General features: G+C 50.4%; 1 protein-coding gene across 9 annotated transcripts in view; it reads left to right on the top strand.

Moving 5' to 3' along the window:
• CLIP1 (CAP-Gly domain containing linker protein 1) overlaps positions 1-16,953 on the top strand; it is a 231,158-nt gene that overhangs the window by 190,319 nt on the left and 23,886 nt on the right. For 5 of the 9 annotated variants that reach the window (XM_073586022.1, XM_073586020.1, XM_073586018.1 and 2 more), the window contains 2 exons: positions 2,984-3,004; positions 9,205-9,322. In XM_073586022.1, the coding sequence (XP_073442123.1) occupies positions 2,984-3,004; positions 9,205-9,322 (139 nt within the window). Of the gene's footprint in view, positions 1-2,717; positions 2,962-2,983; positions 3,005-9,204; positions 9,323-16,953 lie in introns of those variants that run through there. The other 4 variants (XM_073586024.1, XM_073586025.1, XM_073586017.1 and 1 more) reach the window with 2 other exon arrangements.

Raw genomic sequence — 16,953 nt, 5'->3', positions numbered from 1 at the left:
GGTCAGAGGATCTCATCTCGGTACCTAATGGCAGTCAGGCTACCTCTGGAGAGCTGTGCGGCCCTCTAAAGAAAGAAATGGCACCCCACACCATTACTGACCCACTGTCAAATCGGTCATGCTGAAGGATGTTGCAGGCAGCAGATCGCTCTCTACGGTGTCTCCAGACTCTGTCACGTCTGTCACGTGCTCAGTGTGAACCTGCTTTCATCTGTGAAGAGCACAAGGGCGCCAGTGCCAATCCTGGTGTTCTGTGGCAAATGCCAAGCGTCCTTCACGGTGTTTGGCTGTGAGTACAACCCCCATCTGTGGTCATTGGGCACTCAGACCATGCTCATGGAGTCAGTTTCTAACAGTTTGTGCAGACACATGCACATTTGTGGCCTGCTGGAGGTCATTTTGCAGGGCTCTGGCAGTGCTCCGTCAGTGCTCCTCCTGTTCCTTCCTTGCACAAAGGCGAAGGTAGCAGTCCTGCTGCTGGGTTGTTGCCCTCCTACGGCCCCCTCCACGTCTCCTTGTAGCGCCTCCAGCCTCTGGACACTTGGCTGACACACAGCAAACCTTCTAGCCACAGCTCGCACTGATGTGCCATCCTGAATGAGCTGCACTACCTGAGCCACTTGTGTGGGTTGTAGATTCCGTCTCATGCTACCACAAGTGTGAAAGCACAACCAACATTCAAAAGTGACCAAAACATCAGCCAGAAAGCATTGGTAATGAGATGTGGTCTGTGGTCCCCACCTGCAGAACCACATCTTTGTTGAGGGTGTCTTGATAATTGCCAATAATTTCCATCTGTTGTCTATTCGATTTGCACAACAGCATGTGAAATTGATTGTCTATCAGTGTTGCTTCCTAAGTGGACAGTTTGATTTCACAGAAGTTTGATTTACTTGGTTTTATATTCTGTTGTTTAAGTGTTCCCTTTATTTTTTTGAGCAGTGTAGAGCAAGTGTTGCTCTTACACCACTATCAGCACTTCCAAGTAATGCCCTGGTATATTAAACATGCCTTCTTTTCAGTTTTTACCTGCATTTGGAGAATTGTAAATTTCTAATTTCTCTTCATAGCAGATCTATCAGCAGATTTCACTACACAAACTGCATAATGTACAAGCTGCAGCTGTCAGTCAGGCTGGGTAGAGCTAGCCTGAATACCGCCATTTTCATTCTGGACTTCTAAAATGCTCCTCTTAATATCAGGATTATACAGTCATTCTGAGGTCTTGTTAAACCTGCTGGTAGATCAGCTTTAATAAAATACTGATAACTGTTTAAATCATACTTGCCTGCTATCCTGGATTGTCCAAGAGTAACATAAAATTGGAGTGGTCTCTTGGACTCTGAACAGACAAATTCTTTACTCACAATGCAATCTAAGTACTTATATTTCCCATTAACTCCAATGTATTTAACAAGTCTTCCACAGGAAACAGAATTTTTTAATGAAACATACGGATATGTGAAGAAAAGCGCCGCGTTCAGTATTTTTATTTCAGGCTTGTTGGGAGCACAACTTTAATGGACCACTTTGTTAGTGGGGTGGTTGTGATGATGCTGTCATTATGGTGACATAACTTATACTTATGTGCACCCAAATGTATGTCTCCCTGAGGGCGAGTCCTAAAAGTAAACAAGCATGCTCTAAAGAGATTATATCATCAGATTCATGCTGCCCGAACCAATGGCAGAAAGAATCTGTCTGGCTGCATGATTACAGCCAGGCATATTTCACTCTGAAAGGAAGCGTTTGAGTAAACATACTTTGAAAAGTCAGCCTGACTATGTATGTTGGCTGATTAATCCGATACGGTCCCTAGCCAGCTTCTCGTTTTACTCCCTATGCCTAATTGGTCTTTCCATAAGTATTCTTAAAGTGAGAGACCTGTCAGTCTACTGCAGCGGGGCGGAGGGAAGCCGACCGTGGACCGCATTGGATTAATCCGCCAAGATTCATAGTCTGAGGCCGACTTTTCAAAGTATGTTTACTCTGGAGGACTGCACCCTGTCAGAGTAAAACATGCCTGGCTGTAATCGTGCAGCCCATTTCTGATTCTTTTTTGTTGGTGGTTTGCACAGCATGAATTCATTGGCAGGTTGTCTTAAAAAAAAAAAAAATAAAAGATGTTATGGTGCCTAAATAATCTTATACTTGTGAGTTAATTTAGACTCCCTAAAAACTGCTAAATGTACCAAAACGGGGTGAAAAGACAGCACACACTGGAGTGAAGAATGTCTTCTAGCAATCCTGTTTGTCTTTGGCTCCTGGTCTGGTAGCAGAATGGACGGAATGTCATATGATCCCTTTCAAGCTGCTAACTGGCTGGGATGGATCATGCTGCTCTTCTTTTCAACCCCCATTTGACTTTTTTTTGGAGTAGTTTGGTGTATGCAGTTACACTTACCAGTATATCTATATTGGGGCATTATACTTATATCGTCATTTAGGGATTTGTAAATAGTATGTATTGATGTGTAACGGAATATTTACCGATCAACGTAAAGCTATGTATGATTCCTTTCAACATGAATTCTCACTTTTTGTGGCACAGATATCCTCCTCTTGCCAAGTCTTTCCTATTCCTGAAATGAAATCTTTGTGGATTGCAAACTGTCCTGCTGTGTTCCAGCTTGCGCTGCTAATCAATGCTCATCCCATTCCTTTCTCCCTTTCTACTTTTGCTTCCTTTGCTATATCTGTGTGTCTTTAATGGTAAGACTGAAGAAAGTCTATCCACGTTACAACAAATAGTCTTATTTTGAATTTTTTTTTATTTCATTTTTTTTTTTAGTACAGCATTGTTGTACGTATTTTGGCTGCATATGTCCTAAAGTGTCTTGCTTTTGTTTTGTAAAAAGCAAATTAAACTTAAATTATTTTTTTAACAAAAAGGAAAAATTTCACTTTTTCTTCCTGTATACCACACATTTTTTTCTACTTTCATGTTTCTAACACGTGGTCTTTGTTATCTTGCATTTTTAAGCTTACCCAGTAATACAGAAAGGTACATGTTTCATTATTGAATGTTTGAGTAATAAGAGAAGAATCAGTGATCTATTAGAGTAGGTTTATGCTATTGAAAGCATCTTGTAGTCTTAAGACTCACTCAGTGGCATACTTAAAGGGTTACCCTTCATAGATCTGGTCGGCGAGTGCTTGTTAAAACAAGTATTTTGCAATTTAATGCCTAATTGAAATTTGCAGGATTGCCTAGGAGACCGACTACCGCACAGTGCATGTTTTACTGCCTGGCAGTGTTGGTTGGGCTCCAAGGCAGCAAGTTGTAAAGAAATTTTTCAAAAACTTGTGAAAATGTTAATAACCAGTAAATTGCAAAATTGCTTGTGTTTAAAGCACTCTCTGACAATACACATTTATGAAGATGGGAATGACTCTTCAAATAGTGATCAAGTGTTTGACTACACAGCAATGTAAAATTAAAATATAAATAAATGAAAACCATGAGAATGCTTTCTACTTAAAAGTTCTTTTCATATATTCTTAAGAATATATAAAATAATTTTCTACTTAAGACAAAGGTGTTTTTTTTTTTTTTTTTAATTACAGCCAAATATAAAAACAGAGTAAACTGAGTCTCTTGGAAAGCTGTATCTATCACCAGATAAACCTTTAGTGCATCTATAATATATAGACATTTTTTAATTCTGTAGTATACTGCGCATTGCCCAGGTTATTGGACACATCTTCAGTCTTGCTAACACTTCTGAAACTATTTGTATTCTGCCAGCCTTAAAGTTTCCCTACACTCCTCTGTTACTGAAGGGGCAAAAAGAATCTCCTCTTGCCACCTGGTCGAGCACCCAGTCCAGGCCAGCGGCTCAGCCATGCCACTGGTCTGATCTGTAACAATTATCTGGAATGCACCACCAATAGGCAAGCAGAAAGCAGGGGAACAATGGTGAGACTAAGGCCTCTTTGACTCTTCAGTTTTTTGTGTCAGTTAAAATCCGGCAAAAAGGCGGAAAAGCGGATCCGTTCCTAACTGATGTGAACGGATGCCACAGGATCCGTTTTTTTTGATGGATCCTCAGAATTTTAAAGGAACCGCTGGCATAGAGAGAGAGAATGAATATTTTTTTTCCCGCCGCCTGAAAGGATTTCAGGGTTAATTTTCTCCCTGACTTCCTTTCTCCAGCCATGTGCAATGGAAAATGCGGATCCAATAACCAAAAAAGCGTTGCAAGGTCCGCCCAGGCATGCCGGCGGACGAAAAAATTTTAGCGGATCCTCACAAAAACGGATCCAACGGATGGCCATCCGTCAAGATCTGCCAGTAATGCAACTCAATGGGGAAAAAACGGATCTGCAAAAAAAACTGGCGGATCCGTTTTTTTCAAAACCTGGCGGATTTTGACTGATGGTCAAAAATGGAAGTGTGAAAGAGGCCTAACCCTTTAAAAACTCCCTCAAAGATGGCTGTCATTAATATAGTAGAAATGAAGTAATTATAGGAGTATTTGAGGGATTATAGCCATGGTAAAAAAATAAAAAATCTTAAGAATTATGGAGCTGCAATAACCAATTAGCCCCTTCCATTCAAGCACAATGGCAAAAAATAGAACATAGTGAAGGGAAATTTATCAACAGTAGTTAAAATATGATATATATATTTATATTATATCTTTTATATGCTCAAAGTTTTATCTGTTAAAGACTTTTATGGCACATATATAGGACCTTCTGGGACACTTGCATATTGGCAAAATCCTTCAATCCACTTAGTGAGATGGTGTCTATGTCTCTCGCCATTCTTTTCTGCAGGAATTATGGAGAACATTATGCAATATGTATTGTTCTTTATGCAACAACCCTAGACTACATTGGCAAGAGTCAGACATCTCCCCATTCAATCTCATGGATGGCTTGTGGACCACCTTAATGCCTTAGGGACCCTAAGTTACTAATGTTGTGCCTGGATTCTTTTAAAGGGGTTTCCTAGCAAAAGATCTTAATTATCCATAGATGATTAATGATGGGGATTGCACCACTAGAATGGGGTCCCCCAAGTGTTCTATTCCTTCTCACGGCACGACCACCGTGCACAGCTTGAAGGGTGTTGCATGCTGCCTCTCCTTATAAAGTCTGTGTGGTTTATGGCAACATGTTTTGGTCTTCTCGAAGAGACATCAGGTGGCATCTACCGGCACCAGTAATTAGTTGGGCCTTAGAGATTTTATAAAGTGATAGGTTTTATCTGGTGACAGAAAACCTTTAAAAAGTTGATTCAACCAGATGCCCATATTAAGTGTTGTGTGCGCCATTCCCTGGAAAGTGCATTATTTCCTATAGTCACATAAAACACCGCTTAGTGGTCCACTTTCTTCCTCCATTTTAATTTTAGATACTGCATTTGGTTTTGTGTGTTAACGAGTCATCAGTATGTTCTGCTTCTTTTAGCTGTTTGAAACGGCATTGTGTTTCTGTGTTGGAAGCCGAAGGTCTTGAGATATCTATTCTGATTTGGTAACCTCACTAGTAAAGGCATCTAGGCACATGAGGAATCCTAACTTATAGTTTCTAGAGGAAAAAAGTGTGACGATAAGACTATTCTTATGCACAATTACTAAATTTTCATGTTCTCATCATGCTGAATTTTCTTTTCAACTATCACAGTATAAATAAAATGTATGCAATGTAACTAGCAATCAGAGACATTCCTCTGACAGTAAGATACTTGGGAATCACTTAGTAAAATATATTGTAGACTTGTAAGTTGTGACTGTTGTAGGGTGCAGCGGTTTATACTATATAGGACCATCAGATCCTTCCATCATCATACCCAATGCTTTGCATGCCTATTGTGCCGTAAAGCTGTGCATGTTATATGTGGCCTGGTAACTTCTGATAGACTTCCACCAAAGCAAAGTTGAGTCGAAAAAAAGTAAATGTTTTAAAATTCAGGCATTTTTTTTACATAAACAAGGCATTCTGTAGAATGCATGGGCTGTTCTGGAGCTATATGAAATAGACCTATTGCAGTTATTGAGTATTACCCCGAGAAAGTAATCCCATTCTCTAATCAAGCAGTATAGCATTATTTGTGACAATGTGACTTGGCTGTAGTGTATCCTATTCATTACTGCTGTTGCCACCCTTTCAGACTTGTGATTTTCCTGACAAATCAGGAATCTCATTATTTCATGGGCCACTATATTGATTACAATTTTTAAAGGGATTTTATGAGCTCCAGAAATGTACTTACATTTTTCTGAAAGCTCCCTAAATGAGTAGAGATGAAACGTGGGTGACAACCAATGAAATTCCTGATCCCTCTTACACACTGTCCCTATTTACATCTGCCTTCATATTCCTCAATTGTGAGATCTAGTTTATTGTTGGAATTCCTGTCCTGCTACTAATTTAGTAGATCTGCTTCTAAGGAGACCTTTCTAATGTTGTGTTGCTCAGCATGTCAATCCTAATCCCTTCATAGACAGTGGAGATGAGAGAAATGTCCTGTACATGGGGGAGGAGAAGATGGGAGAGAATCAGCTGTTCATAGTACAGGAGTGAAGCATCTTATTACATGAAAATCCCTTTAATTGTTGTACCGATGAACATCAGCAGAAGTTTTTTGCTAGCATCTAATTTACAACCCAGCACTTTGCAGCACTATTTTGGATGGCAGAAGTGCTGGCTCATTGACAACTTATAAAGGACAAGTCTGCAGGTCAAAAGTGGGCATTTTTTGGCTTATTTTACTCCCTCTGCTTCCCTATGTAGGGATAATTTTTGTGGTGTTTAAAAAAAGGGGGTAGTGCGTACAGTGTATAAATGAAGAGCAGCTGAAATGTACTTTCCCAGAGCATCCTGAGCGCTTACACCCCTTTGGTAAAGACCGTAAAAATTAGCACCAAATAAAAAGGCCCATATCTCTGGAACCATATGGTGCATAAAAAAATAATTGAATACTCGAGGGAGCAGTGGATTTTAAATGAGAGCAAAAACTGGACTCTCTTATCCTGGAGCCAGGTTCTCTTTAAAGGGGTCGTTCAGAACTATTTTGTTTTATTATGGTCTTAAAAACGAACAGCAAGGTATTTGCTAACAGAGGCAACTACCTGCCTGTTCTACCCGACGCTGGCTCAGAGTGGTCTCAGACTGCCCTCCGGAGATGCATGTGCTCCTTGTTAACAGAGCAGCTCTTCTACTTCCAGTCATTTTTGTTGTTGGGGCATGACGGCCGATGCTATGACGATTGACAGCCGTCAGGCCTAGTCAGCAGAGCGGAAGAGAAGCCACTGCCTGTCACCATGATGTCAGCGGAAGTCACTGTATCACCGGCAGGAGCGGTCTGTGATTACAGAGATTGGTGCCGGGCACACCAGACAGGCAGGCAGCAACTACCTACTTTTTAGTTCTTGAGCCCATAGTAGAAATATTAAATAGTTCTGGGTAACCCCTGTTGCATTAGCCACATTAATGAAGCATACTGCCTGACTGAATCACCTCTAACTTAAAATCAGTGGGTTTATACTACCTTATTCTCAAGGAGAATCAACATATATGCTATATACTGTTGTGCAAAGAAATAAACTGCTTAAATCTTTGCCTTTTATCTTAAGTATACATTTTATCTGGTAATTTGTCTCATGGAATTATTTCATATGGTTTCTAAAACAGTCCAGAGGTTGTATAGGATGCCTGTATTTAATACTTGCTAGGATTTATATTCCATTTAATGGAAAATCTTACCAAAATTATCCCTTCAATCCAATATAATGGGTATGTTCACCTTTGAACTTTACATAGTTTTAATATTTGAATAACTTTATTAATACCATGCATTACTGATATTGTTCTGATCCTGAGTAACTGCCTGGAAGCTCCTTTTCAGCTCTGCAGTTTGCAGAATTATGAATGCAGCTGGGATTTTGCAGGATTCCTTGCTGGCTTAGTCTTCTCACACTTTGGTTTGGAAATCTGAATCTCGGTAGTGTAGTATTTATACCAGGCACCATACAATAATCTGTTGCAAAGCAAGTGTATCCAGCAGAAAGGGAACGTATCCATTCTTTAGTTATTCATTTTATACACAAGTATTGTTACACATTAATCACTTAAGGAGCTTATATGACACCACATTCTAAATCCATAGATCTTTGTATAGAGTTGGTCCCCACTTCTGCCGGTTTAACAACTTCCGCTTTTCTGGGAACGCTTTCTGCAAAGATTTTACAAATTTGTTCCCATTCATGCAGAAGAGCATTTGTGAGGTCAGACATTTGATGTTGAAAGGTATAGCCTGCTTTGCAATCTTCTTTTCTAACTCATCCCAAAAGTGTTTGATATGGTTGATGGTCACTGCTCTGTGCAACCAATCTATCATTTTCACATCATACTCTCCCAACCATGCCATTATGAAACTTGCTTTGTGCACTGGGGCAAAGTCAAAAGGTCTTTCCCTAGGCTGTTCCCACTAAGTTGGAAGCATACAGTTGCCCATTATACCTTGGTATGCTCAAACATTGCCATTTCCCTTCATTAGAACTAATGGGCCTAGGCTGACCCCTGAAAACCCACCCCATAGCATTATCCATCATCCACCAAACTTTATAGTTGGTAATTGATGTCAGACTGGTAACGTTCTCTAGGCATTAGCCAAACCAAACTCGTCCATGCTCTTCAGCACTCAGTAACTCCGCTTTAACAATTTGCGGCTGAGTTGCTGTGGTTCCTAAATGTTTCCATATTTCAATAACATTTGTTACAGTTGACTGTGGAATATTTAGGAGAGAAGAAATTTCATGAACGGACTTGTTACAACGATGGCATCCTTTTACAGGACCATGCTCCTAATAATTGGGATGTCATTCTTTCACAAATGTTAGTAAAGGCTGCATGATTATTAACTGCATATTATAAAGCCGTGGCATTGGGACTGAATGAAAAACTTAAATTCAATCGTCAAGAGGTCTGCCCCAATTCTTTTGTGTGAACCCTGTATTTTCTATTCCTTTTGTCTTCTGACACTCAAACTGTGTGATTCCAGTCTTTACTCATGATCAGAGCAAAATAAGTAATGCAGGCATATGTTGTATAGCTGTACATTTACTTTCACAGATGAGGATACCCTTACAATGGAAGTTCACAGTCCTGTGTAGCAAATAACTACAAGTAAAGCCTACACGTTTTCTCTAGTTATTTCCTCCTTGTTTGGTTTCTGACTTTTATTTTGTGCAGGGAATCTATTCTTAAGAAAGAGTTTGATGAAGAGAAGACCTCTATACAGAAATCTCTCACCAGTACCAGTGCCTTGATCACAGAGAAGGACAAAGAACTTGAAAAACTTAGAAAAGAGGTAATTGTGGATTTACACTTTTTTTGTAAATGTACTTTTGCTATGTATAGTTTTTTATTTTATTTATTTACATTTTCATTCCCTAGTTTATACATTGCCTACATCTACATTAGTAATAACTAAACCTGCTGAAATATGAATTCAGCAGTTTGCTTAATTTCATCGAATTTGATGCAAATAGAATGCTTATTTTTTTATGCTTAAAACCAAAGAGTATAATAAAGGCAGAGTAAAAAAAAGATGAAAAATACTTAGTGTAACCATCTGTTAATTTTTATTTAATACATCAATAGATGTCCTCTTCCTGCATCTTCAATCTCTACTAAGGCTTCCAGTCCCAAGCGAGCCCTTGACGTTCCAGAGCAAAATGATGACTGTTTGTTTAGCTTCTTTCTTGACCATCAAAAAATCAATAACCCCAATAATGAGTCTCCGTAGTGTATTTGTCCTAATGCACCATATGCATATGAATGCCAAAAAAGTGTGTAGCACAATGCAGTTATTAAAAGATCACCCTCTGATACTAGGGTACTAGGGGGGGATATACATATATATTTCCCCCCCCCCCCACCCAGCAGCCCCAATGCAAAGATAAACATGGTAAAAGCATTTTGTGTGACAGGTACAGAAAAACGAAAACATGCGAAAGGTAATAATTAGGATCTATTCCGTATTTATTTCAAACAGCTAGTACAGTGAGTCTTCTGCTGCCGTATGTGTCCCTATTACTGCACCTGATACCCCAATGCTGAGCCGTTGCTGCTGTATGTGTCCCTATTACTGCACCTGATACCCCAATGCTGAGCCGCTGCTGCCGTATGTGTCCCTATTACTGCACCTTATACCCCAATACTGAGCCGCTGCTGGCATATGTGTCCCTATTACTGCACTTGATACCCCAATGCTGAGCTGCTGCTGCCATATGTGTCCCTATTACTGCACCTGATACCCCCTATACACACACGGCTCAGCTCCGCACCCCCTATACACACACGGCTCTGCTCTGTACACCTTGTAGACACGGGGATCTGTTCCGTACACCTTGTACATGCAGCTCTGTTCCGTACACCTTGTACACACGGGGCTCTGTTCCGTACACCTTGTACACATGGGGCTCTGTTCCGTACACCTTGTACACATGGGGCTCTGTTCCGTACACCTTGTACACACGGGGCTCTGTTCCGAACACCTTGTACACACGGAGCTCTGTTCCGTACACCTTGTACACACGGGGCTCTGTTCCGTACACACGCAGCTCTGTTACGTACACCTTGTACACAAGCGGCTCTGTTCCGTACACCTTGTACACATGCAGCTCTGCTCCGTACACCTTGTACACACGTGCCTCTGCTACGTACATGCTGTACACACGCAGCTCCGCTCCGTACACCTTGTACACACCTGGCTCCGCTCTGTGCACTTGTACACATGCGACTCTGCTCCGTACACCTTGTACACATGCGGCTCTGCTCTGTACACCCCGTACACGCGGCTCTGCTCCGCTGTACACACGCGGCTCTGCTCCGCTGTACACACGCGGCTCCGCTTCGTACACGCTGTACACACGTGGCTCCGCTCCGTACACCTTGTACACACGAAGCTCTGCTCCATACACACACGTGGCTCCGCTCCATACACCTTGTACACACGCAGCTCTGCTCCATACACACGCAGCTCTGCTCCGTACATGCTGTACACACTCGGCTCCGCTCCGTACACGCAGTACACACGCGGCTCCGCTCTGTACACCTTGTACACGCACTCTGCTCCGTACACCTTGTACACACGCTGCTCCGCTCCGTACATGCTGTACACACGCAGCTCCGCTTCGTACACGCTGTACACACGCGGCTCCGCTCTGTACACGCAGTACACGCGCGGCTCCGCTCTGTACACGCAGTACACGCGCGGCTCCGCTCTGTACACGCAGTACACGCGCGGCTCCGCTCTGTACACGCAGTACACGCGCGGCTCCGCTCTGTACACGCAGTACACGCGCGGCTCCGCTCTGTACACGCAGTACACGCGCGGCTCCGCTCTGTACACGCAGTACACGCGCGGCTCCGCTCTGTACACGCAGTACACGCGCGGCTCCGCTCTGTACACGCAGTACACGCGCGGCTCCGCTCTGTACACGCAGTACACGCGCGGCTCCGCTCTGTACACGCAGTACACGCGCGGCTCCGCTCTGTACACGCAGTACACGCGCGGCTCCGCTCTGTACACGCAGTACACGCGCGGCTCCGCTCTGTACACGCAGTACACGCGCGGCTCCGCTCTGTACACGCAGTACACGCGCGGCTCCGCTCTGTACACGCAGTACACGCGCGGCTCCGCTCTGTACACGCAGTACACGCGCGGCTCCGCTCTGTACACGCAGTACACGCGCGGCTCCGCTCTGTACACGCTGTACACGCGCGGCTCCGCTCTGTACACGCTGTACACGCGCGGCTCCGCTCTGTACACGCTGTACACGCGCGGCTCCGCTCTGTACACGCTGTACACGCGCGGCTCCGCTCTGTACACGCTGTACACGCGCGGCTCCGCTCTGTACACGCAGTACACGCGCGGCTCCGCTCTGTACACGCAGTACACGCGCGGCTCCGCTCTGTACACGCAGTACACGCGCGGCTCCGCTCTGTACACGCAGTACACGCGCGGCTCCGCTCTGTACACGCTGTACACGCGCGGCTCCGCTCTGTACACGCAGTACACGCGCGGCTCCGCTCTGTACACGCAGTACACGCGCGGCTCCGCTCTGTACACGCAGTACACGCGCGGCTCCGCTCTGTACACGCAGTACACGCGCGGCTCCGCTCTGTACACGCAGTACACGCGCGGCTCCGCTCTGTACACGCAGTACACGCGCGGCTCCGCTCTGTACACGCAGTACACGCGCGGCTCCGCTCTGTACACGCGCGGCTCCGCTCTGTACACGCGCGGCTCCGCTCTGTACACGCGCGGCTCCGCTCTGTACACGCGCGGCTCCGCTCTGTACACGCGCGGCTCCGCTCTGTACACGCGCGGCTCCGCTCTGTACACGCGCGGCTCCGCTCTGTACACGCGCGGCTCCGCTCTGTACACGCGCGGCTCCGCTCTGTACACGCGCGGCTCCGCTCTGTACACGCGCGGCTCCGCTCTGTACACGCAGTACACGCGCGGCTCCGCTCTGTACACGCGCGGCTCCGCTCTGTACACGCGCGGCTCCGCTCTGTACACGCGCGGCTCCGCTCTGTACACGCGCGGCTCCGCTCTGTACACGCGCGGCTCCGCTCTGTACACGCGCGGCTCCGCTCTGTACACGCGCGGCTCCGCTCTGTACACGCGCGGCTCCGCTCTGTACACGCGCGGCTCCGCTCTGTACACGCGCGGCTCCGCTCTGTACACGCGCGGCTCCGCTCTGTACACGCGCGGCTCCGCTCTGTACACGCGCGGCTCCGCTCTGTACACGCAGTACACGCGCGGCTCCGCTCTGTACACGCAGTACACGCGCGGCTCCGCTCTGTACACGCAGTACACGCGCGGCTCCGCTCTGTACACGCGCGGCTCCGCTCTGTACACGCGCGGCTCCGCTCTGTACACGCGCGGCTCCGCTCTGTACACGCGCGGCTCCGCTCTGTACACGCGCGGCTCCGCTCTGTACACGCGCGGCTCCGCTCTGTACACGCGCGGCTCCGCTCTGTACACGCGCGGCTCCGCTCTGTACACGCGCGGCTCCGCTCTGTACACGCGCGGCTCCGCTCTGTACACGCGCGGCTCCGCTCTGTACACGCGCGGCTCCGCTCTGTACACGCAGTACACGCGCGGCTCCGCTCTGTACACGCAGTACACGCGCGGCTCCGTTCTGTACACGCAGTACACGCGCGGCTCCGTTCTGTACACGCAGTACACGCGCGGCTCCGTTCTGTACACGCAGTACACGCGCGGCTCCGTTCTGTACACGCAGTACACGCGCGGCTCCGTTCTGTACACGCAGTACACGCGCGGCTCCGTTCTGTACACGCAGTACACGCGCGGCTCCGCTCTGTACACGCTGTACACGCGCGGCTCCGCTCTGTACACGCTGTACACGCGCGGCTCCGCTCTGTACACGCTGTACACGCGCGGCTCCGCTCTGTACACGCGCGGCTCCGCTCTGTACACGCGCGGCTCCGCTCTGTACACGCGCGGCTCCGCTCTGTACACGCGCGGCTCCGCTCTGTACACGCGCGGCTCCGCTCTGTACACGCGCGGCTCCGCTCTGTACACGCGCGGCTCCGCTCTGTACACGCGCGGCTCCGCTCTGTACACGCGCGGCTCCGCTCTGTACACGCAGTACACGCGCGGCTCCGCTCTGTACACGCAGTACACGCGCGGCTCCGCTCTGTACACGCAGTACACGCGCGGCTCCGCTCTGTACACGCAGTACACGCGGGGCTCCGCTCTGTACACGCAGTACACGCGCGGCTCCGCTCTGTACACGCAGTACACGCGCGGCTCCGCTCTGTACACGCGCGGCTCCGCTCTGTACACGCGCGGCTCCGCTCTGTACACGCGCGGCTCCGCTCTGTACACGCGCGGCTCCGCTCTGTACACGCGCGGCTCCGCTCTGTACACGCGCGGCTCCGCTCTGTACACGCGCGGCTCCGCTCTGTACACGCGCGGCTCCGCTCTGTACACGCGCGGCTCCGCTCTGTACACCTTGTACACGCGTGGCTCCGCTCTGTACACGCAGTACACGCGCGGCTCCGCTCTGTACACGCAGTACACGCGCGGCTCCGCTCTGTACACGCAGTACACGCGCGGCTCCGCTCTGTACACGCAGTACACGCGCGGCTCCGCTCTGTACACGCTGTACACGCGCGGCTCCGCTCTGTACACGCGCGGCTCCGCTCTGTACACGCGCGGCTCCGCTCTGTACACGCGCGGCTCCGCTCTGTACACGCAGTACACGCGCGGCTCCGCTCTGTACACGCAGTACACGCGCGGCTCCGCTCTGTACACGCAGTACACGCGCGGCTCCGCTCTGTACACGCAGTACACGCGCGGCTCCGCTCTGTACACGCAGTACACGCGCGGCTCCGCTCTGTACACGCGCGGCTCCGCTCTGTACACGCGTGGCTCCGCTCTGTACACGCAGTACACGCGCGGCTCCGCTCTGTACACGCAGTACACGCGCGGCTCCGCTCTGTACACGCAGTACACGCGCGGCTCCGCTCTGTACACGCGCGGCTCCGCTCTGTACACGCGCGGCTCCGCTCTGTACACGCGCGGCTCCGCTCTGTACACGCGCGGCTCCGCTCTGTACACGCGCGGCTCCGCTCTGTACACGCAGTACACGCGCGGCTCCGCTCTGTACACGCAGTACACGCGCGGCTCCGCTCTGTACACGCAGTACACGCGCGGCTCCGTTCTGTACACGCTGTACACGCGCGGCTCCGTTCTGTACACGCTGTACACGCGCGGCTCCGCTCTGTACACGCTGTACACGCGCGGCTCCGCTCTGTACACGCTGTACACGCGCGGCTCCGCTCTGTACACGCTGTACACGCGCGGCTCCGCTCTGTACACGCTGTACACGCGCGGCTCCGCTCTGTACACGCAGTACACGCGCGGCTCCGCTCTGTACACGCGCGGCTCCGCTCTGTACACGCGCGGCTCCGCTCTGTACACGCGCGGCTCCGCTCTGTACACGCGCGGCTCCGCTCTGTACACGCGCGGCTCCGCTCTGTACACGCGCGGCTCCGCTCTGTACACGCGCGGCTCCGCTCTGTACACGCGCGGCTCCGCTCTGTACACGCTGTACACGCGCGGCTCCGCTCTGTACACGTGTACACGCGCGGCTCCGCTCTGTACACGCTGTACACGCGCGGCTCCGCTCTGTACACGCTGTACACGCGCGGCTCCGCTCTGTACACGCGCGGCTCCGCTCTGTACACGCGCGGCTCCGCTCTGTACACGCAGTACACGCGCGGCTCCGCTCTGTACACGCGCGGCTCCGCTCTGTACACGCTGTACACGCGCGGCTCCGCTCTGTACACGCTGTACACGCGCGGCTCCGCTCTGTACACGCAGTACACGCGCGGCTCCGCTCTGTACACGCAGTACACGCGCGGCTCCGCTCTGTACACGCAGTACACGCGCGGCTCCGCTCTGTACACGCAGTACACGCGCGGCTCCGCTCTGTACACGCAGTACACGCGCGGCTCCGCTCTGTACACGCAGTACACGCGCGGCTCCGCTCTGTACACGCAGTACACGCGCGGCTCCGCTCTGTACACGCAGTACACGCGCGGCTCCGCTCTGTACACGCAGTACACGCGCGGCTCCGCTCTGTACACGCGCGGCTCCGCTCTGTACACGCGCGGCTCCGCTCTGTACACGCGCGGCTCCGCTCTGTACACGCGCGGCTCCGCTCTGTACACGCGCGGCTCCGCTCTGTACACGCGCGGCTCCGCTCTGTACACGCGCGGCTCCGCTCTGTACACGCGCGGCTCCGCTCTGTACACGCGCGGCTCCGCTCTGTACACGCGCGGCTCCGCTCTGTACACGCAGTACACGCGCGGCTCCGCTCTGTACACGCAGTACACGCGCGGCTCCGCTCTGTACACGCTGTACACGCGCGGCTCCGCTCTGTACACGCTGTACACGCGCGGCTCCGCTCTGTACACGCTGTACACGCGCGGCTCCGCTCTGTACACGCTGTACACGCGCGGCTCCGCTCTGTACACGCTGTACACGCGCGGCTCCGCTCTGTACACGCAGTACACGCGCGGCTCCGCTCTGTACACGCAGTACACGCGCGGCTCCGCTCTGTACACGCAGTACACGCGCGGCTCCGCTCTGTACACGCAGTACACGCGCGGCTCCGCTCTGTACACGCAGTACACGCGCGGCTCCGCTCTGTACACGCAGTACACGCGCGGCTCCGCTCTGTACACGCAGTACACGCGCGGCTCCGCTCTGTACACGCGCGGCTCCGCTCTGTACACGCGCGGCTCCGCTCTGTACACGCGCGGCTCCGCTCTGTACACGCAGTACACGCGCGGCTCCGCTCTGTACACGCTGTACACGCTTGGCTCCGCTCTGTACACGCGCGGCTCCGCTCTGTACACGCAGTACACGCGCGGCTCCGCTCTGTACACGCAGTACACGCGCGGCTCCGCTCTGTACACGCAGTACACGCGCGGCTCCGCTCTGTACACGCAGTACACGCGCGGCTCCGCTCTGTACACGCAGTACACGCGCGGCTCCGCTCTGTACACGCAGTACACGCGCGGCTCCGCTCTGTACACGCAGTACACGCGCGGCTCCGCTCTGTACACGCAGTACACGCGCGGCTCCGCTCTGTACACGCGCGGCTCCGCTCTGTACACGCGCGGCTCCGCTCTGTACACGCGCGGCTCCGCTCTGTACACGCGCGGCTCCGCTCTGTACACGCGCGGCTCCGCTCTGTACACGCGCGGCTCCGCTCTGTACACGCGCGGCTCCGCTCTGTACACGCGCGGCTCCGCTCTGTACACGCGCGGCTCCGCTCTGTACACGCGCGGCTCCGCTCTGTACACGCGCGGCTCCGCTCTGTACACGCTGTACACGCGCGGCTCCGCTCTGTACACGCGCGGCTCCGCTCTGTACACGCGCGGCTCCGCTCT

This window comes from Dendrobates tinctorius, unplaced genomic scaffold, assembly GCF_039654945.1.
Source record: "Dendrobates tinctorius isolate UK_male_01 unplaced genomic scaffold, ASM3965494v1 ptg000090l, whole genome shotgun sequence".
NCBI lineage: Eukaryota > Metazoa > Chordata > Amphibia > Anura > Dendrobatidae > Dendrobates > Dendrobates tinctorius.
This window is presented reverse-complemented; position numbering and strand designations above follow the sequence as displayed.